The sequence below is a fragment of the Coccinella septempunctata genome, chromosome 5, assembly GCF_907165205.1.
Source record: "Coccinella septempunctata chromosome 5, icCocSept1.1, whole genome shotgun sequence".
NCBI classification, from domain to species: Eukaryota; Metazoa; Arthropoda; class Insecta; order Coleoptera; family Coccinellidae; genus Coccinella; species Coccinella septempunctata.
In genome coordinates, this window is record NC_058193.1 from 33,559,856 (window position 1) to 33,582,797 (window position 22,942).

The 22,942-nt window shown below is 37.0% G+C and overlaps 1 protein-coding gene across 1 annotated transcript in view; it reads right to left on the reverse strand.

Annotated features, from left to right (window-relative positions):
• Positions 1 to 22,942, reverse strand: part of LOC123314117 — a 169,261-nt gene that overhangs the window by 115,235 nt on the left and 31,084 nt on the right. The window contains exon 2 of the mRNA XM_044899235.1: positions 13,794 to 13,849. Within this exon, the coding sequence (XP_044755170.1) occupies positions 13,794 to 13,849 (56 nt within the window). The remainder of the gene's footprint in view (positions 1 to 13,793; positions 13,850 to 22,942) is intronic.

The following is a 22,942-nucleotide window of genomic DNA, read 5'->3' on the forward strand; positions in this document are numbered from 1 at the left end:
GAAAAACCATAAAAATGTTATTTTTAGCTCAAAAATGGTTTCATGGAGCGAAATGAATTTCGGAATATAGTTTTTCATTCATTTGATGAATCTTTTTCGAACACAAGATATCACCCACGTCTTCCAGATTTCTCATTATGACCATTACGTACCATAAAAATACCAAAAATTAAAGGAACCCAAATCTTGAAACTATGTTGGGCGCTATCTAATGAATATTTAAACGTTTCGAACAATAAAAGTATTCTTTATATTTTCTTGTATAATGCACACCGTTTTCGAGTGATTTGATGTTCAAAAATAAAAAATATCTGTGAAATTTGAAAAAATTGGATACTTTGGCTTGATGCTAATCTGATTAAAAGATCCCCAGATGTTTAGTGTCACAGATTAAGCTAGTTATTCTGAAGGTAGGTAATTATGGAAACTTAAAATGGCTATATCTTTTTGTCAGGGACTAAACGTGAAAAATGGTATAGGAAAAAAGTGTTTCTTCTGACCTCAAGAATCTACTGCTAAAATATTTGTAAGAGTCAAAGACTCACTCTGTATGTTATGGCCTGCGGTATTCAATACCTCTTGTTCAGTAAGGCATGAAAGTGATATCGTTCGTTCAAAATCCACCATAATCTCAAATCGTAAATTGTCAGCGAAATTCTTGAAACGTGTAAAATCATCCTCGTCTTTCAAGGACTGGTTGCCCACTCTGAAGAGGTTATTGCTTGCAAGAAAACCGTATCCGTGGTCAAGGATGGTGGCTCGATATTGTGCAATCTCATCTTCTAGACATTCCCAGGATAATATCGCTTTCCTGGTTAGAGTGAATACCGCCAAGGAATCTAATATTGATTCAACAACATCATATTACTGTTTGCCGTGTGGTATGCGAGATAAAAAGTTTGCATGCTAAATTGGCCATCTGCAAGAACGTTCGTACCGTCTTAAAAATAACGGGACGGGCTTATAATTGCAATGTTGCTATTTCATTAGAAATCAGCATGTATTTAAAATGGGTGAAGTTTTTAATTCGATGGACGCATGCAAATTGGCCGGTGGAGGTCAAAGATCTCTAGAGTAATTATTTCATTCGAGAGGAGACCATTTAGTCTTCTTCCATATCGGTTTCCTTCTCGTACAGATGAACATATGGAAAATTATCCATCGAATTATATCACTTCGAATTATTATTTTGCAAAAGTATCAGATCAGACAGAAATTGTTTCTCGATGGGCGTAGATGAAGATGACCGACCTAACGATTGCATTGAGCTCGATGAAATTTCAAGATTTTTAACAAGAGGAGCTGTTCTTTCGAAATATTTATCACATTTAGATCTGCAGAGATTTTTCTGGGAAATACGCATGTCGAAAGCTGACCATCGAAAAATCCCAAAAATGTGGGGTCAGTTAAAAAATTGTCAAGACTGAACGGTTGCATCAAGCTGGATGAAATTTAGAGATTTATTACTAGAAAAGTTGCTCTTCCAGAATATGTATCACATTTAGATTTACGATGATTTTTCTGAAGGATACGCTTGTCCAAAGTTGACCTTTAAAAAATCCCCAAAAAGATAGGGTCAGTTAAAAAAAAACTTCAATATATTCCACCCGATGAGAAGAATTGACTTAAATTACATTTATTTTCTGATTATGAACAGCTTAACCAACTGACAACGTTTTTATGAATTTTCTTGCCAGCATAGCTGGAGACTCCAACGCCAGGTTAGGCGAGTAACACTCGTAATACAACAACTCTAATTCGCCAGCTTTTCAAGCAAAATACCCATGCTGCACATTCTCCAGAGTTCTTTAACGAGTTATAACGTGGTTCCTAATGATACACGGGTTTCCATCGAAAGTAATTTCTTGAATTATCAACCATAATAGACCTCCGTCCGCCAAGCAATGCTACATCTACCGTTAGTTCTGAAACTTGGTGGAAATAAATACTGTACTGTTCCACTGTATGAACCCTATTAGTGAGAGTATTTTTGTTTCTCGAGGTTGCAGCACCTGTACAGGAAAAACGCCGCGGACTCGAGTTGGATCTCGTTTATTTTAATGACGGAATGTCATTATGGAAGAGGAATTCTGGTATTTCTTCGAATATTACATGTTCTTGGAACGTTTAATTGTAATAAACAGTGACAAATGGTTGAAAGGATCTTCTAATTCACGTATAATAATTGTTATTGCAATTATTTTTGAAACTTTGACAATCTGACGTTTTTTATTTGTCTATGGTCATATGTCAGTCGGTTTTCTAAACTACCATAGAAAATTGAACGACAAATATCTATGGGCTTCGACACTGGACTTCTGTCTATGGGTAAAGTGTTGCCAATGTCGAAAAAAGCTATGTGGCTTTTTCTGCCCATAACTCGTTAGGACGAGTGGCAAAAAGTGGCACTCTCTGCGGAATTCAACACCCTGATAACCGACGACAGCTCTAATCGCCTCCGGAACGCTCCCCCTCCCCTCTACCCGCCATCGTACGATCCCATAAATCATACAGAAACCCGAGAATAGAACACGTTAAATAGCGACTCAACGCAATTATTTCCCAGCTCATTTAGATCTACGCGTATTTGTCAGGTGACTGCCAGCGAAATAACTGCTAATTAGCACCATCCAAGATGGCTGTGAGTGTTGCTGCACTCCGGTCCCGTCTATGCCACGCCAAATGGCTACCATTGTGAGTCAGTCGTTTTCTGTGGTCATAAGATATATGACGCTGTCGGGAACACGGCTACGCATTTATCCGGCTTGGACTTGCCTGGTGACAATTTGCGATAGATGTACATTGTTGTCGTTTCGTTAGAGAACTTGGGTTTGACATTTCGTGTAGTTCGATGATTAGTCGATTACCATCTGTCAATTTTCGACAGCTGACGTTTTGGGTCTCGAAAACGTCAAACTCGATGGTTCATAGAATAGTTGACAACGACATTTTTCATTTAATCATCATTTTTTTTAATTGGAGGGCACTATACGCATAGTTGAAGGACCCCGATCATCTTCTGCCCATAGCAATTCGAACCTTTCGACTTTCTCGTATCTGCAGCCTCCTGACTACATTTAACGACCGATCTGCCTGACCTTTGACATACGAGCAGAACACTGGAAAACGAAAGTCCTAGAGCAGGAATTCCTTATTGCTTACTAGGCATACTGAAGGAGTCGTTCCATTCCATTCCCAATCTCGCTAAAATTGATTATGGGAAGTCATTGGCAGCAGCGGTCGTAACACCGAACGCATAGAGTATAAACAAAAATAAATGTCAGTAACGAACGCCTAGGAACTGATTGGCTTCGTTGTTATTGAGTTAAGGAAGTGCAACGACTAAACTCGAATGGGATGGAAGTATACAGTGTTGCACAAGCACATTCTTTAGTCCAAACGCTTCCAGTTTTAAGGTGAATCTAGACAAAACGCTCTCCTGATCATACAATTGATTGGTCAAATTATCGAACTGGTAGGAATGAAGATGAAGAATTCACTTCTACAAGTTAATTCTTCCAGCAGCAAAAGCTATCAACTTGATTGGGCGACAGTGACGTTTGAAAGTTTCATCTTTCAATCATTTTAACATTTCTGAAAGAACTATATAATGGATAGAGCGGTTGTGTTTGTCTGACGAGATCACATAAGATCGAAACCATGATTAGGATCTTCTACGTCTAAAACATCTTTTGCTGTACCTCGTAGCATCTGAACTCTATGTCTTCCTGTCCATCCGTCAACTTTCCTACACAAACAAGGATGCGTGGATTGCCGCAATAGATTCGCCGTGCTAACATGCGATTTAGGTGCATTATCCCAAGATCGCAGGATGCTGGGAGACCAGCATGCTACCCGGGTATCTAATTCGAACAGCGCACGTCACTAAAATTATCTACAACCGTTTAGATGGAGTTTATTCTCCGGTTAGATAAGTGCCACCCTCGCCTTTTCTACCGCTTAATCTGGTCGTAAATTCTTCGCTAACAAGCTGCGTCAACGTTTTCTAGCCGCCATTCTGGACGGGTTCTACGCCCCTAGACTCGATAATGCTCGGCAGAGGGCGCGCTAAGTCATTGTTTTTGACGTTAACAGTCTGCTCGGCCATAAATTGAATGGAGGAAGTTTCGTGGTTGTTTCGACATAACCTGCAACTTCACAAAACTGGAACATTATGAATTCAACAACTCTTCATGAGAAAATGCGTTGGTGTACGAACTTTCCAGATATATATTTATAAATCCTTTAATCCATGAACCATCATAATCCCAATTAGCTAGATACTGCAAAGATATTTTAGTCACTAGCTCCATCTGTCCGCTGAAGCGTACTTAGAGAGATTCAAATTGAGCCAATCATTGATTGACAATATTATGGCTTTGTTTCATGCCGCTATCAAGGCTTCTTCGCCTGCTGATCTTTGGCTTTGGCTGATGTTCGAAGAGGCCTTAGATTTAGCGTATTTAAAAAATTGGATTTCACCAATTTCGAAATGGAAGCTTTTCTCGAAATACTAAACATCTTAACTTTCGTGGAGCAGTGTATGTATGTGCAGTGCATCATTTGTTCGAAACTTATAATTTGTAGAGCTCAGAAGAATGCAAGTTGATCCATGTTTCAAATGTTGGTATCTACAGACATCCAGAAGGATAATAGTGTGTTCTGCGATGTTTCTTACAACTTAAAAACATCCCAAACGACTTTCGCATGACCAGGAAATCGGTAGATGAATGCAGGTGTAATAACCAGGAATGCCTCACGAAGAAAACAAACCGTAATTGTTTATCAGCGAATAAAAAATTTATCGGGCAAGTACCGTATTTCTTAGCCCATTTCTTGGTCAATTCTGCCTTCAGCATGATCAGTTCACCTAATCCAGTACCGATTACCCGGTGTAATTCAAGTAATAACGGATATTGTCTACGTAAAACATAAAGCTGGGGCAGTGAGATGCGAATTGTAAATTAAAATCTCGTAATTTTAGCCTAACTGTGCGAGCAGTTACAAACAGATATAAGTCCAATCATCTATTTTGCATACGTTGTTATAACTGTTGCGATTTTTTCCTATTAGATGCACTTCTCCATCATACGATAGCAATTTCAATCTGCCACTTGTTTATGCTGTAATTAGAGACATAAATTATCTCCAACGGTGAGGCTTTTTGCTCGTGGAAGAGTGTGAAATTTATTGTTGCTTGCGCGTTGAATTTGTCGAACGGTTGCTTGTTTGGGAAAGGATTTCGGATTGGCTAGCAGAAACTACACATGCCAAGAATCTGGCTTACCTTTCATTTGGAAATAAGAAGATTATCAATCGATTTTGTCGTCCCTTCAAAGCTTTACTCTCATTAATCATTGAACTCAAAAATTTCAAATATGAGAACTGAGTATACGTTTTTTCAATAGCATTTGCTCTTGTATTGACGTATCCTGTGATGAAGAATGATTTTGCATGACGATCAGATGTTTCCATCACAGATACAGTTAAATTTTTAATTGAAACACATAATTTGCCTTATATATCATCTGTAATTAAAGATATCAAACATCTACCGTAAAGACATTCATACTTCCGTCCTTATAAATTGTTTTCATGAGATTACATCTCGGTTATATAATTTTTATAGTAACATAACAAATTATACCCCGTTATACTCACCTATACGACTCATTTCCCAAGTGTCGTGAAAGGACTATAAAATAAACGTTATTCCTAGGTCTCTACATGCGCAAACATAGAATTTTCACGCTTTGATTTCACCAATTCCTCGCTCGCCTCATGTTAGTCGGTTGGGCATCGAAAAAACCTTCAGATTACATCACGTACTAGAAGTAACACCTGAATATGTTATGAAGTCTCACCACTTTCGTACTGATTGAACTGTGAGTGGTAAAACCAAATGTATTCACCAGAAGAAAGCAAAGTTTTCAAAGATTTTCAATCTAATAATTCTTAACACAACACCAATCAAAAACACAAAGTCTTCAGGGAAAGGAAAATGATGAAGCAGTGGACTTTGAGCTTTATTAAAATATATCAATTTGATTTAATAGAGCTGCATTACATCCAGGTATCATGAAGCTCTAATAACCTATCGACACACCAGCAGTTTGCCATTTAGAGCCATTTCAGAGAGAGAAAGAGAGAAGATGAAACATTCACATGGCATCTTCACCCCAAGGTGTATTACAATGTACAGAGAAAGCAATTTTCTTCAACAGTCATTATAATCATTCCAGTGCGTCAAAGTGCTTTATTATTGGGATCTATAATTAAAAGTGATGGTGGTTTCTGAAGGTCTATCATTTTAGTACCGACTATTGGGAACCTCTGTTTCATCCTGTGGATTGGCCTTTTCCTGTGAGGAATTTCTAGAATACCTGCTCTTTAGTGGAGATTTTTTCCATGTGGTTTCTTCATTGAAAAGTGCTCTATGATTGGAAATATGTGTGCTTCAGTTTTAATGACTAACCATTCACAGTGAAGTGTAACTCGATCTTCTCATGATTTATTGATGAAATCTTTTAATTTCATACATTTTCAGACCATAAATTTTAGTCTAGTTTACGATCGGAAAAATTCGACCAAAAAATAAGATGAACTTGTATGTTTACAGAGGAATGAACCGAAATATTTCGCAGTTTTCACAAACCATTGAGATAAATTACCAATACTCCTGGTTTCAAATCAATCACTGGTTTCAACCATTCTACAATACCAACTGAACGTAATGCAAACCACAATAGTTTCCATTAGGTGTATGATCCTTCCAATTTCGTAGACCATTGAACAACAGTTATGGGTTATGATTTTCTGTGATTTATTGGATATTTGTGGGATATCAGCGATGGGATAATTGGACTCTAACTGACCTCAAATCTCTCTGTGAAAGGGTAACAGTGGTGAAGTATGATGATATGGTGTAAAAAACAAAGTTCTTTATATACCTTCTGGTATATAACTCGTAGGATCTGCATGAGTATCAGCACCAACTGTGGTATCATTCAATCATCGACTATTTTGATTGAGCCAATATTCACATGACATCAGTGGAGATTACGAATCCGAAGTTATTCCAGCATCTCTACCGCTAACTCCGGTTTACGGCAAGTTAATGACAAAATATACATCGGGCGATTTACATATCTGCATCAGCGACAGACGCGATGATTTCAAATAGATGTGAACTCATCTGAACTCAAGATATCGACTCTTTCCAGCAAATCTCCGAGAACAGTTCTCAATCTGGGATTGAAATGACGCGAACTCATTTATGGTAACCCATCAGGAGCGTGGGTTTTCATGTCCTTGAATCCTTATGGTGGCTCCTTATTTGGAGGCAGTTATAGATGTAACGCTCAACGTCACAGAATGGTTGAGAAACGAGGTGGAAGTGTTTTGTCGGTTTCTACTGATTTCATTCGATTGGCAGTTAATGTATGGTTTCTTGTTAACTGTGGGTGTCTTGGGAGGGATACATTGCTAGGAGGCAATTATTGTGTTACATTAATGTGGTCATTTTGTGTCTGAAAATCTTATAAGTTCAAGGTAGCAAAGGTCTAAAGGCATCTTAAGATTTACTACATCCATTGAAGCTTGGTTGCAATTTCAAAAATAAAGAAATGTTTTCTGATACATGCTTGATGAGGAGAGAAATCCCGCAAATTCTGGGTCAAAATTGAGCGACCAAACCTAACTAAGAAAACCCCAGTACAACTCGCCATGCAAATCGTCATTCTAGAAGAAAAAACTTCCTTTCCTTTGTCGGTTCATCCTCTACACGCGTTTCAACGAAAATAACAGTAAAGCTGGGGTGGATACAAACGAAATACACGAGCCAGACACAAAATTAACCGCCAGAAACATAAAAATGTTGAGGAATTTCAATTATAGCCTACGATTTTCATCTTTATGTCTTCAGACGTGGCTTACGCATTCTTTGGCAAAGATAGAAGAGGTCGGACAACAAACATTCAGCATTTACATCTTTTCGTAGAAATCGACTTCATAAGCGAAGGAACTAACTGCCAAACTGGCTTCCACATAGCTTGTACGTGTCATTTCGAATTTTCAAAATTGTCGCGTTCGAAAATTAACGAACGAAATTTCCTTCCGTTATTTCAAACGTTCCCAACGGAGATTTACGTCAAGGAAGCTTTTTTACAACGCCTTTATGACAAGGAATGGTTTAACTGTTTCATGGGAAACGTTTTTGTATGGTTAAATAGCCAACGGTAGCTGCCTGTTGATTCGTTTTGAATTTTCTTGATTTACGATCTGGAAGGATTCCGAGCTTGTTATTCATGCATATTATTTCGTGAACTGTTAATGTTGTAACTAACGCTACTGCAATGGGATTGGGTACATTGTACGATTTATAGCGTCGAAATATAATTGGGTACCAGCGGGTGGAAGAAGATAATCTGTTAGAATCATCTTGACGGTTGAGCAGTGAATAAATCAATTTCTACGAGGTGAATAGGAAGAGAAAATCTCTTGAAAGTCGAGCAACAAGAACTGTTATCAGCTCTTGGATCCCTTGGCCCCTTGCACTTCATTGACAACAGATTACCTTGGGTATTGTATATAACTCAGAATGAAATGGCAAGATATTCAATAGTTCAAATGATCAATTCCTGTTTCATACCTTCCAGCTGTCTGTAACTTAATTTAATAGCAAAGAATATAAATCTTTGGCGAATACTGAGATGACCATGAAACTGTCATAAAAAGGGAAATAAATTCATCCAATTTTAATTGGTTGAATCGTAAAATTTTTATGCGATCCAGTTATTTGAAGGTAAGTTGAATAACCTCTCAGATTCCTTACTATGAATAAGGCAGTACTGTTATTTAACATGTATAGCGAAAGAATTATCTCTATTTGTTGACTGGAAAGAAAAGACATTCGTAAAACCTATAAAGAATCTCTGACAAGTATAGGTTTAGAATTTGAAAAGATTCTAGATGTAATTCTAGTGTAATTTGTATAGAAAATGAACGAAAATCCTTCGAAACCCACTTCAATTCAATTCTATTCACAAGCATACCAAAAATTGACGTTGACGTGATACTACAACAAAAAAATACATAATGTCTCAATCTCAGATGCCGATTGCTCTTTTGCTTTCCTAAAATCAGACCTTAACAACTTTTTAGTCGTTCTTTATCTTGAAAATTTATGGAAATTCTACCAGGGAATGCGAGGAGCATGCTGTGTATATTAAACGAGGTAGAAGTGGTGTTAATGACTCTTAACCTTATTAGGACTTCAATTAGCCCAACAACCGATACCTCTTACTGGGTATTTAGCATACCAAATTATGCAGTTTTTTCAGAACGCTCCAAGAACCTGGGGTTTTTCACCCTGTGTTCAACTCTGCAAAGGACTTTGCGTAATTGGCATTTTAGGAAGTTGAAAATATCTGAAAATTGTCAGTGATACTCAAAGTTAATAGTGGGAAATCTATTCAATGCAGGTTTTTGTGTGGATAGTCTTCTATGAATTTTTTGCATTATTTGTTTTCGATCTCTTTCCAAGCATGGTTACAAAATGAAAAAAGCTACTCCAATAATCAAACAAAGAGAATAGAATGAAGTCATCAAAATTTTTTCGACGAAATACTTCGAATGATTGTGGTTTACTAGTTCGATTGAAAATAACATGTGTTGAGTTAACTTCGTTTATTTTCCGTATATGAGCTAGAATATGAATGATTACAGTTAACTTCAGCAACGTCTCTAGTTTTCGAGTTACGTGGTGAATATTAGCAGTAATGAAGCAGATACTTATGCTGCCACGATCAAATGGGGTATCAAACCATTATCCAACTCGTTATGAGTTTTGCAACCGCAGAAATCTCCAGAACTACCATCGTAAAACCCAAATCACATAATTCCTTAAGCGGTATACAAGGATCAGCAGGTCAAAGTGCTACACAATTCGATGACGGTTAAACTTGAAAATTCTAAGTAGATTCATCGCCAATGCGGTACGGATTCGGAGAAATTCTTTTGTATGATAATGTATAAGAGATTTGTTGAGTGTTTAAAGCGAATTTGTGTTCTAGGTGGAGTTTCTAGGTCGTTGAGATCATATATCGCATTGTGAAAGCGAAAGGTAGGCGGCGTATACAAGCAATGCTTCTTTTGATGAAATACTGTTCCCAATTTGAATCGAAACAATAAGATCTACCTTCCATACGGTAGTTGTCTTCTACTTTTACGAGTTATCACCCTGAAAGAGGATGAAGTAGCGCAAAAAAGTGTATCATACTGCTACAAGAAATGAGTTTCTTGTGATTTTGAAATTAATCCATTGAGTATCATGAGAACCATATTTTGTGTGTGTGTAAACCACTGGTATGTTCAGCAAAACTGAAAATTTGACTATTGATATAGACTTCTATTCATGAGCAGTGCATTCGAGGAATTCTTGCACTCAATAAATGTTTTTTGCGATGACAAAGTGAATTTACTGAACTTTCAATTTCTAAAGAACCTTTCTACGAATTTGTATTCTCGATAAATAGAGTTTATACCGTTCAACACTAATGAAACCAAGGTTACTTAAGTCATAGGTGAAGTGAGGTTGTTGCATTGAAGTGTCGTGTAAAATTTTCTTTAATAACCTGTGTGACAGGTTCATTCAATTATGAGTGGCAACTGAGACATTTTTATTTTTAGCGTTTATTCTGGACAGTTTATGTAATTGGCCATAACTACTGGCTTGGAATCATGAGAGAAGGGAGTTGCGAAATTCTATGGATATACACATTACCTGGAACAAATAGAGAAAAATTGTATTGAGATAGGTGTGGATCAAAACTCTCCTCAAAAGGATCCTTTCTCATGTAAAAAAATTATCAAGGGAATGAGTTCGAGGACTAAAATTTGAAAAAAGAGACCTGCAAAACTTCCCATTTAATCCCAAATCAATGGATTATAAAAAAAAAGATCGAATAAGTACTGTATCTCGTCTTTCGTAAAACCCTTGACGATAAATTTCTCAACGAAATCATTTTAAGACTAATAATCGAAGCCACTTGTATACTCCCACTTCAAAATACCGTTTCAATCAGGGAATTACAATCCTATAAAGCCCACAAATGAAGTTGGAGTATCTTTTACGCAATAATAACATGTACCGTTAATATCCTCAGCAAAGCATTGTCGCCATATCCGAAATTAGCGAATGACATCATCGCCATAAGATCCTGTTATAAAAATTAATTCACCTCGTGCTATCCATAGGTCTGAACCCATTTAAAGATTGGATTTACACACTTCTATTGTTGAGTATTCCGAGAGTTAGAAGTCAACCGAAGAGGCCCATTCAATGGATTTGTTGAACCGAGGTCCTGTTTGAATACGCAGGATGATATGAGTGCCGAGCCACTTCATAAGCGGTCTATTTATTCTTCTAATGTATATTCGAAAGCTTTCAGATGAAGAAGGAATTTGAGGCTACACACTCAAGTCAATATCTGGTCGAGGCACAGATCTTGTCATTTGAAAAGGAGTTTTTCTGATCTGCTTCATTCAAATAGGAATACTGTCTAGCTGAGTATACAGGGTGAGTCCTTAATCGTACTAACATTCTAACAGTAAATTCTTGAGGTCGAAAGAAACATTTTTTTCCTGTAACATTGTATAGGAAAACAGTGTTTTGACCCCACAAATCTACGGTTAAAATATTTGTACGAGTCAAAGACTCACCCTGTATATATGGGAAATACAGATTGATGAATCGTACCAGATAACACTAGAATAAACTGTTCAATTCTTGATCGCGTGGATAAAAACTATTTTTGTTGTCTCATTTTCCACGATTTTTTGGGACAATAACCTCTGATGTCTGTAACATACCGTAAATTACCAGAAAATAAATCCACAAGCTGGAAGTTATTCAATGGATGTAGGAACGTTTAATCTGGCGACATTAGCAAGAGTTCAGAGTCGGTATATCAAGATTTACATTCGCCAGGGATAAACTGAATCGAAAGCAGCTACATAAAAAACGACTTAGGTCGGAATGCATCTCGAACCAAAAAAAAAGGTTGGGTTAAAACGAAAATGGCGGATTATGTCAAATCGGGGAAGCAGCAGACAAAAGGATGAGTTATTGGAGGTGGGCGATAAATCCACCACTGCTCATACGATTTATCGAGGTTCATTCTTGAATAATGGAGGTTGTTGAAGGCCGACCATATTTTCTGACATTTCGTTTCGATATGGAGATAAATGACATGATCTGAATTGTTCAAATTCCATCAAGATGAGAAATGAAACATGGAACCTCTTCAACACCATTCTGAATTGGTTTTACTGTGACTTTTGACATTAACACAACTGGTATTTACAACAAATCTCAATATTTGCTTGAAACAATCCATGTATAGCCAAAATATACAACACGAAGAATTTTCTACCTTCCTCAATTTTTCTCAGATTACTGCTATGTCTGATGCCTTATACAGCCAGAGATTCATACAATTAGAGACACAATGAGGCAGCATTTTACATGCACGCCTAGAGCTTCGGAGATAAACATTGGAGAGATTCAGCTAGCGTCTGAGAATTGTTGGTAATTGCTCAATTCTACATAGATACATCTTACATCCATTCCGTACCTATGCCATCCTGCCAATCGCAGTACAATGTCAAAGACCAGTTGGCTAAAAAGAAGAAGAGTCAAAACAAGCCGCCAACCATAACTCGGTGTTCGGAGATAGCAAAACGTTGCAGGGGCGTATTTATTTTACAAGTCAGAATTCAGATGCAATTTAGGAATGAAAATCTTGCTTCCTGTTCATTTTTCAGCAATTTTTTCATCTTGATGCAACATGGTGAGGCTCTTAAAAAATCAGATTAGGTACACCAGTTCTAGGACTACATTGTATTAAAGACGAAGACTTTGTGAACAATTCATGGGTGAGTGATGATGTCCATTACCATTTTTGGTGGTTTTGCAAGCAGAAATTAAGGAATCCCAGATGGCTACATGCTGCATCAACAACAGAATGAAATCTAAAAGGCGACAAGGAAGTTTCCTATGGAACCTTCTTTCATTTCTTAATTTTCAACGCTGATTGTTGGCGCCCAAACGGTCGGTACCACATCAAAACGCGTATAATTCACTGTCAGCACCAACCCAACGTATACCGGTTATTACATACAGCCAAAGTGGAATTAAAAACTGAATACAAAGGCTGAACAATGGCTATTTTATAACCTGGCATGAATGGAGGAAAAAATGGTATGCCAGTGTATGTAGCATGTATCATGAGTTATGCATCAATTTTCATTCTAGGCACTGTCAGCGACGTCCGGCAGAGGTCACGTGCTTCCTTTCTTCTCCGACGTACCATCTTGAAAAGACCGGTGTCAATGGACTGTTATATTTTTAGGTATTCTTCGTCGAGTTAGTTTTCGGATTTTGCATCTTTACCGATTGGTAAGAGTTGTGCGATTCGCATACAAGCGAAGAGAAGAGGAGTAATGGTTTATTTGGTGATTCATTCTGAAAGGATATGAATGGAAGACTGTCGACATATTAGCATATATTTCATGAGGACGTACGCTGAATTTTAAGCAGGTAGCACCGGAGATTTCTTCATCGAAGTCGCTCGAAGAATATTGACAATTTTTCGTGGACTTCTTGTGGACGCAATGCCATCTAAATTGGCTCTTATATGCCTCATTAGAATGTGGACAACGAGTAAGATTTCCCAAAGGACGTCTTTCATAAACAATATTTGAAAAATAATAATTAATGGAAGAAAACTTACCGTAACGGTGTGGAGAAATATCCAAACTACTAATGGCAGTATTATTTTCATTTTCGCTGCAAAAAAAAAATAAAAATTAGAAAATAATAATATGATGAGACGAGCAAATAATGAATCGAATCCAACAGTGGCATAAAGTTCCAATTTCCATTTCAATGTATTTCATCTCTCAATGAATTTTTCTTTCGCTACTGAGCTTCTCTTCATTGACTATTTCAAGATACAATCATTACTCAATATGTCAGACTGGTATCGCAACCTTGAAGCAAAACTGAAGCACCTAATTTTTTATAGCTATCTTGAATGTCACGAATTAACATTTAGGTTTAATTTGTGTTCTTTACGATATGCCAGATCGATTTTTAATGAAACCCACGATTTCTACACACCCGATTCATTGAGAAATGAATGAAATAGTCATCGTTCATTGTAGATTAGGTATGAAGTGAAAAATATCTAAATGACTTCCTGTAGGAACTTCCACAACATTAATTTTTCTGCACAAACTTGACTCAATTATAACAGTTCTCTATTGAATTATCTGATTGGCTCAATACAGGTTTCACCAGATACTTCCAAATTTCAGTATCGATTCAAGACTGAAATGACACTTTTTCGTACTCCTCATTATGGGAAGGCTGGTAGACCAAAACCTTGGGATGCAAATTTTCGGTTATTCCTTGTAATGACCGGATGTCTAAAAAACTCAATGCCAAACCGAATGATACTTATATGCTTGAACGATTTCATGGGTTGAATTTCCTGTAATTCAAGAAAATCGTGGATGGTCCTAGAAGGTTCACTGAATTCGAAATCGATCATTTAATTCGTTCGAAATATCACACAGCACAATATAAACGAAAGCTTACATTGCTCTCCGAATCAAATTGGAGGGATCACTGAAGTTACTTGAAAAAAACGTGATTTTTGGGTATATTCAGTTGGGTTGTGGTGTAGTTTATACTGCCACTTGAGATTGCCATGAAAAAACCCTGATTCTGTTACTATATAGGTATATACACATAAAAAAACAGTAACTTTCCCTTCTAACAAATATTTTCATCTGGAAAACAAGCAGTAGTTTCTCAAGGTTTATTCTCATATCGTTAAAGAAGAAGATGCCACTCAAATCCACGAATTTTTGGGTCGTTGAACCCGCAACAATGTACCGTAAACAAATCGGCGGTCCTAGATGGATGTGCCTAGGGGGACCATCTTCAAATTTCATTTTCACCGGTGTAGCCAACCCATAACTCATGCTAATGAACCTAGCATTATCTAGCCATAAATTATTTATTACACGAATATTTTATTGGAGGTAGTTGAGGTTTTTGCCAGCTATAAAAGTTTCCAAACCTCTTGATCATGACTGAATCATTCCTACGAAGAACTGAGTAGAATGTGGCTGTATGATCATCCTGTTTTCAAGGAGAACCCATCCAAGCAAAAAATGTGAAAAGTTCGGATTGGCAGAAGATACAACAAAGGAGTTCGTTTTAACACAATGGTTGGGTTCGAATGTTTGTTGATTCGGCCTTCTTGGTGATGGTTCCATCAGGTGAACAATGAAATTGAAGTGTCTGGTTAGTTGGGCAATGATCAGGAAGAAGTCAAGAATACACCTTGAATGGCTTGTTAAGAACCATTATGTATAGGAAACATACATCAAGGGATGATCGGTTTATTTACTTTTCAATGACTTCAACACTGAATAATGAGCTCAAGAACAGATTTCAATGAAAATATGGAAGCTAAAAGCTGATTGAAGTAAAAACTGTATTAGTTGCAATATTTCTATTATTTTAGATAAATGCTTCTGGTTATTTCATTTCCTGTGAATTCTCTAAGGCTTCTAGCCGGAAATACATTAAAAACTTTGCATAAGGGTGTTAGACATCTTCAATCTCATCATAAAACGATGTTTCGTACACTGAAAAGTACGAATTCACTTATTGAATTATTGGCCTATGCATGTATATCGAAGGATTCGTAAAGATTGTTGCAAAATGCCAATTTCTAAAGCTCATTCCACACACAATGCTCTTCATTCTCAAGCATATTTTAAATATGCCCATAAAAGAAGATGAATATTGTGAATCCACAATGGATAATACGAGTAATAGCCAATAGTTTGGTTGAAACATGCCTCGTACAAAGGACAAATGTAGGTTGATTAACGATTTTGAGCATATAGTGAAAGTAGGTGCATGAAATAGTCTGGCAGTAAATTCCGAGTGAAGAATTTAGTGACTGCAAGCAGGTAATGAGGCAGAAAGAAGTGTTTTCTTTTGAAAGTAAACCAATTGAATTACTGTTTCAACTTTTTATTAATTGGGTTTGAGCAGCTGGTGAAATAATGAGGCAATAAAGAGCTAAAGGTAAGTTTAATACGAAAAAATTAGCAACTAATTATCGAACGTCAGCTATTTTTCGAAATTCAAGTTTTCGTGTGAATATTGGTGCTGAAATAATGAATGTATAGGACCTCAAGCATCATTATGAATTCAGTATGCAAGTTTCTTTGTATACAAAGATTCCACAAACAAACAATTAAAAATTGAGGTATCCTTCAAGTGGAAATTCTTGCCTCTTTTGTGTGCAGCGAGGCATGTGTTCAAGCCAAAATAAATTAACCCTTTCCGGAAATCACTTAATTATAACTGAACATCAAGAATATTGGTGCTATGAGGTATTGAAATGAGCGTTAAATCTAAGGGTTTGTTTAATTTCTACATATGAATTTTTTTTTTTTTGTTGACTATTTGTCCAATTACATAATACTTTTTCGAGTATGTTCATTTTTGGAATTATACAGTGGAATCAAAATGTGAAAATCCCCATACCGTGGCAAACAATGAAAGTCCTGTTCAAACTGAACGAATTGATCTGATTGGTCGACTTGATTGACTTATATAATGCAAAATAAACACTATTCAGCAATCGTTCGTTTTTGCTGATAAATCCTACGGTTCAGATTTCTCAATAATCATTTAATTACTGAAGAGTGATAGTTAATAGAAAGAACTAGTATCCAGCAGAAAGTACATATTTTAAAACAATTAATAATTACTCATTATCCATTACAACTTCCAAACAAGGTCAGGAGCGCCAGATGATACTTTATAAGAATGAAGAACAATATGTTAATAAACGACTTTGCCAATTAAGTAATTACCAAGAAGGTTGCAGAGCATTTTGATGCGAGGTCTAGATCTCTTTATTTTAATCTAATGTCGTATAAACTACCGAAGGACAGAGGTTTTTGATCTAGAGGAGAATGTTGTAGGTATATTTATGGTATTTGGTTTGTCGCCTATTAGATTTTTTTAGGGGTTGAATTTTCCGAAAATTTACAAGGATAATCCCAGTTGTTTTCATATTAAACTATTCGGTATAATTTTTGTGGGCATTCAGAAATTTGTCCTTGCCAATGATTGGCGTATATCGAATTCGAATTCGGAAAACCTTTTGAGACATGAAGAAACCAGAAGCTTTTCACCGGTTTCTGCCAAAATTCTCCAAAAATTTCTTGAACTTACTCGGTCATATGAAGTATTTCCAAAAACCACCAACAGTTTACTGCACTTCCAAGGCAAAAAAGCAGTATATCATATTGCGCAATAACATAGAACCGATCGCACAAAATAGAAACAGTCTTCGCGACACTGAACGGTGGATGTAGATGCTGACCTGTCCCACCAACGACTACTTCTTGGTTTATTCGATACCAACTCTGCTCAACCTCAGACCAAAAAGAGTAGGCGCGAAGAAACTTATGAAACGTCGAATTCAGGATAGGATCGCTGGTTTCCCAATAAATCTGGTCTGTCTTTGAATATTCAAATCTACCCACTTTTGACGTCTTCCGAATCATTAAGATGAGGAGAATCCACGCACCAGGATTCGGTAACGTCAAGTCGTTTGGCATGGACAAACGGTGAAAGTGGACTTGCCATAAAAGGCACAAGAGGTTTCAAAAAATTTCTCTCGTAACATAACAGCGATACTATAATCGTGTCACAAATCATTGCTGAATATTTTCATACTTCTGATTGAAAGCCATTACCGGTATTTCAACGCCTCATACTCAATAGAAATTGCCCAATTAAATCTGAGGTTTATTGTTCATCTAATGGACTTCGCGTTTGGCTCTTTACAGGAATAATTTTTCCAACGATCTTATGAGACATTCGAGCCGTCAAAAGAGTTGAAAATTTCAAAAGAGAAGCTTACACATGAATACTAACTTTCGTTTTGCTCTTGACACCTTCGCTTTCTCTGGAAAACATCCTCAATCATACTTAATTTGTTCAAATTCCTAGTGAAACAAGTTTCCTAGGTTATGTCGAAGGTTTACTCAAGATAAATTTGAATTGAACTGATGATTATACAGGCCAACTATCAATGTTCAGTTCGACTGAACAATGGTGAGAATCTCCTTTCGATAAGTAAACATGCCTTACTTCACAGAGTCAAGTAGGTCTTGTACAGGAAGAAATGGAGGTTAAACAACTGAATTTCACTTGTTTTCGAAGGTTGTTCAAGGCGGATTTGATCGTATTGTTTGAACGATGAAGATTTACAAGCACTGCAGTGTTGAATTTCATTGAGATCACTGAGATCAGGAGAAAAGCTTCAATCAAAGAAAAATCTTCTTATTGACATCATGACCTTCAAACGTCATCGGAATCGAAGAAGATACAGCAATATCTTCTTCTTCAGGACAGTAATTTAACTACTCGTTTGCACAGCTTCAAGGGGACCTCCAAGATGAAGACAATCATCACCAACGACCACACAGTTGAGCTGAACATACCCCCTCATGCCTATTAGTACTTGAGCATAACAATTAACCACATGAAAACATTCTCAAATCTCAGTGAAACGAGCAAGTCAAACTAGAGATCGTCTCACTTCCAAAAAAGAGATGAAAAAGCTGCATCGCATGTCAGGCTAGATGGATGATTGTGCATCTCCTTTTCTGTAAAGTTGATTTTATTTATGGGTGCGTAAGATATGAAGAATGCATGAGTGGAGCTCCTGAAAATCTAAGGTTGTTCGAGAAAGATACGGATGAGCGTATGCTCTTGATATCTCCTCAAATTGGACTTCTCGATTATCATAATCGCTGTGTTAAGATGAGACCCTACTTGGACTCGGTTATTGATTGCATGCGCTAAGATGAGTGTTTTTGAGCTTGCAGAGTCCAGCATCCACCGATTATAGGCAATGGAAAGATATTCATCGAATGGTTACAGATATTTCATCGGGTATGTGTACAAGAAATTTTCATCACAGATGAGGGTTATGTGAAAGTTCATACGGTTTTAGGCTTCATTTCACTTGTGGAGTGACCTAAAGAACAACAATCCTGCAACAACAAGAAGATATAGCAATTGAAAATGCAGAATTAGGTGGATCCAGTCAAGACCATTTCTTGGGGAATGAGAGGAGTCCGGTCTTCAGAGGTTCAAAGATACGAAAATCTTCTCTAATAAATTCTCTATACTGTGGTCTAATCCCCATCAAAATCTGACATCTGGTTCGGAAATTATGTAAGGACAAACAAACATACACTTCAACATACACATAGAGAGTTTATACACGGTAAGTCTTTGACTCGTACAAATATTTCAACAGTAGATTCTGGAAGTCAAGAGAAACACTTATTCCCATATCATTTTTTCCGATTCGGCCCTGATAAGTTACAGCCATTTTAAGTTTTCATAATGAGCTGTGTCACCCCTGGAAAAACAAAATTACCTTCAGAATAACTAGCTAAATCTGTGACACTACACATCTGTGGACCTTTTAAACAGAGTTGTATTCAGCCAAAGTGCCCAGTTTTTCAAATTTCACAGATACTTTACAATTTTTGAAGATCAAAAATCTCGAAAACGGCGCATTTTACGAGAAAATATGAAGAATACTTTTATTTAACAAAACGTTCAGATATTCATTAGATGATGTCCAACTTTGTTTCAAGAGTTGGGTTCTTTGAGTTTTTGGTATTTTTATAGTACGTAATGGTCATAATGAGAAAACTGGAAGACGTGGGTGATATCTTGTGTTCGACAAAGATTCATCAAATAAATGAAAAACTATATTCCGAAATTCATTTCATTGGATAAAATAGTTTGTGAGATAGAACTGGAAATAACATTCTTTTATGGTTTTTCAACAGCCTGTACCTTTTAAACCGAGCCTCTTTTGACCTCAAGAATATACTGTTAAAATATTTGTACGAATCAAAGACTCACCCAGTATAATGGCTGTAGGTATAAGGAGTTGGTTGATACCTTGGACCCGTATAACGAAAAATTAGTGATCTTATTGTGATATCACTTATAACATGTACCAACCTAACTTCACCCCAGAACCGTCGGTAAATCCAAGATACAAAGTACAGGGTGGGCAAAATTCGTTGTCTACTGAGGGGATCTTGAGAACTATACCAGCTAGAACAATGTGGATGATTCATTCTCGAGCTTTGAAGTTACAGATCTGAAACTTAAACCTACTTAGGCACTTTCATACGTAGAATTCCACACAAGTTCCAAATTAAAAAATATTTTGAGCTCATCAATGGATTCCACGTAAATAAATGCCTGTAGGAGGTTCAAGTTTTAGAGTTGTAACTTCAAAGACAAAAAAGTTATGAGAAATTTTAGGAAATTGTCAAACGAAGTAACGTAGGAGGCTGCAGTTTTTACCATTCTTTGTTTCTCCAAAGATTGGCTCGGAAATGCGTCATCCGTTTTCTTCTAGCGGCTATAGTTCTCGAGATTTCCTCAGTAGACAACGAATTTTGCCCACCCTATACCCTCCGGTCAGTGGACTACGTCAAACAGCAACCGTCTCGCCAAATGCCAATTTTCGAACGAATAGTATCGCGATCTCGGCATGAAATCCAGCGTCTCTGAGACTTTCACATTATTCTTCGCAAAAACCCAGACTCGATACATATCCGCTAGCAAGTTGGCCGCAAGGACGTATCTCTTCGAGTTTTTAAACCCATTTCTTACGCGGAATACTATTGCGTTCAACACCCATTCCGCAAAAACTGGTAGATTGTTATCGGGATTTCAGCTGGAATTTACATTACGTCCAGAGCGTTTGTTCTCTAATACAGCCAGGCAGTTGTTATTGCTCCTGTTAGTTCAGTTGACGCCGTTCCACTCGATAATACGTCTGGTCTGAAAATTGGCGATGAAAAAGCTCAATTATAGACTGAAATTGCAACGCCGACGTCCGCCTGACAATCAAAGATGAACGAGACGAAAATAAGTTGGAGAAATATGCTGCGAATGTCACACAAACTATTGTAACTTTTACTATTTCTTTCTCGAAACACAAACATTCACTTGACAGATCTTAAGTCAATTGAAGGAAACTTATCATACCCTCTATACTTCATTCACTTTTATTCTAGCAGTCGGTTGGCCAGGGAAATTTGACACATTTCACTGTGTATAGTACGAAAATGTGGGGTTATGAGGCTTGTCAAAACATTTTTGGGTTTTAAATCAACGCTATGTTGCCCGTTCCACGTAAAAGTTTCTGTAATTACGTATTTTATCACAATGTCGAATCTCTTCGGAAAATATGTGACGAACATAATTGAAGTTTATACAAACTGATTGAAGGCATACCAAATTCAGTTATTTGCATGGAAAGTACAAGAGATCAGTATAATATCATAATATGTACTATTGTACAAAAATATTAACCCGAAGATAAAATGCATATGCAGTTGTTGGGAATGGGTATCTCCCGAAGGAATTAACAGATAATTACAAGAATGTTAAATTCTTCAACAAAAATCATCTTGCATCAATATAAGTAAAAGAAATTGAAGGAAGTTTCAAGTTAAGATGAACTTCACCTTTGAACAAAAATTTCAAATGAATAAACAATTAACAGGACAACTGGCTCGTATTTCTGGCTGTTCATCTTAATACATTGATATAATAATAATAATTAGGTATTCATTGGTACCTTAAGACATTTAAAATGTATAGGACAAGTCAAATGAAAAATAGAAAAATCAATTTTCGAGAACTTATTATACGATGACATTAGATTGAAGAACAAACCATCCCCAAAGTTAACTCCAAATAGCCAGGGTTATCAGATCAAGCCAGACAGACCTCAAAGAACCAACCCCCAGATCAATGAAACGTCAAAGCACCTGTCAATGCCTCACTTCCCCACATTACTCAGCAAAATTCACCATTCACCATCCGAAATTGATCCATCAGTTTGGAAAACCCACGCATGGGTCAACCCACCACGCGTTCTGTATTTCTATACACATGGGCCCACGTGGTTGAACCCAATAATTGGTATAATTAAACGGACGCTTTAACTTTCGGTATTACGAAACTTGTCCAGCACTAATATCAATTTAACGCTCTGCGATTCCTCTATCGGAATTAACTCTTCGGCTTTGAAGATAAGGCGTTTATTAATAGAATCGGGATCTCTTTGGGAACTGATACAAATGACCGATGACTTATTTTTATGTCTTGATTGGATTGGTAAGAGGTCCATTGTGGATGGCCCTAGGACGTGGTAAGTCATTAAGGATGTTTCATTCATATTTGGAATGAAGCCTTTCGGTGACTAATCGAGTTATTTTTCTTGGAGGACGACAGTGGGTGGCAGGCTGGGAAATATCCTTTTTTCATATCTACTATACATATCTACAGGCTGGTTTTTTAAAATGGAAGTACGCGATTGTGTTTTCTAGTAACAATTCATCGTACATGTTTTGAAGGGCTGTTTTGACTTTTTTATCATGCTCTGAGTGAGTAAATTAACAAATTTCCAAAGTTTGTGGAAGAGGACTCATGGTAGGTTGCTTTGGCCTTTAGAGAATCCAATGATTACCCTTCGTATGAACTGATATGATAATGATAAGCTCGTGAAAGACATCTCCTTTATCCATATTAGACGTGTTCTTGGTAAGCTGTCTTCAAATACTGGGTGATTTAAAATCAAGGGTAAATCCAGAAACTGGAGATACGTAATCATATGATAAAGATCTAGGTCATCGACACAAAGTATATATGGGGGTGCTAAAGTTCTCTTTAGTCTTGGTTCCAGATCACTCTGGAATCAATAGTCCAAGAGGAAAATTCGGGATT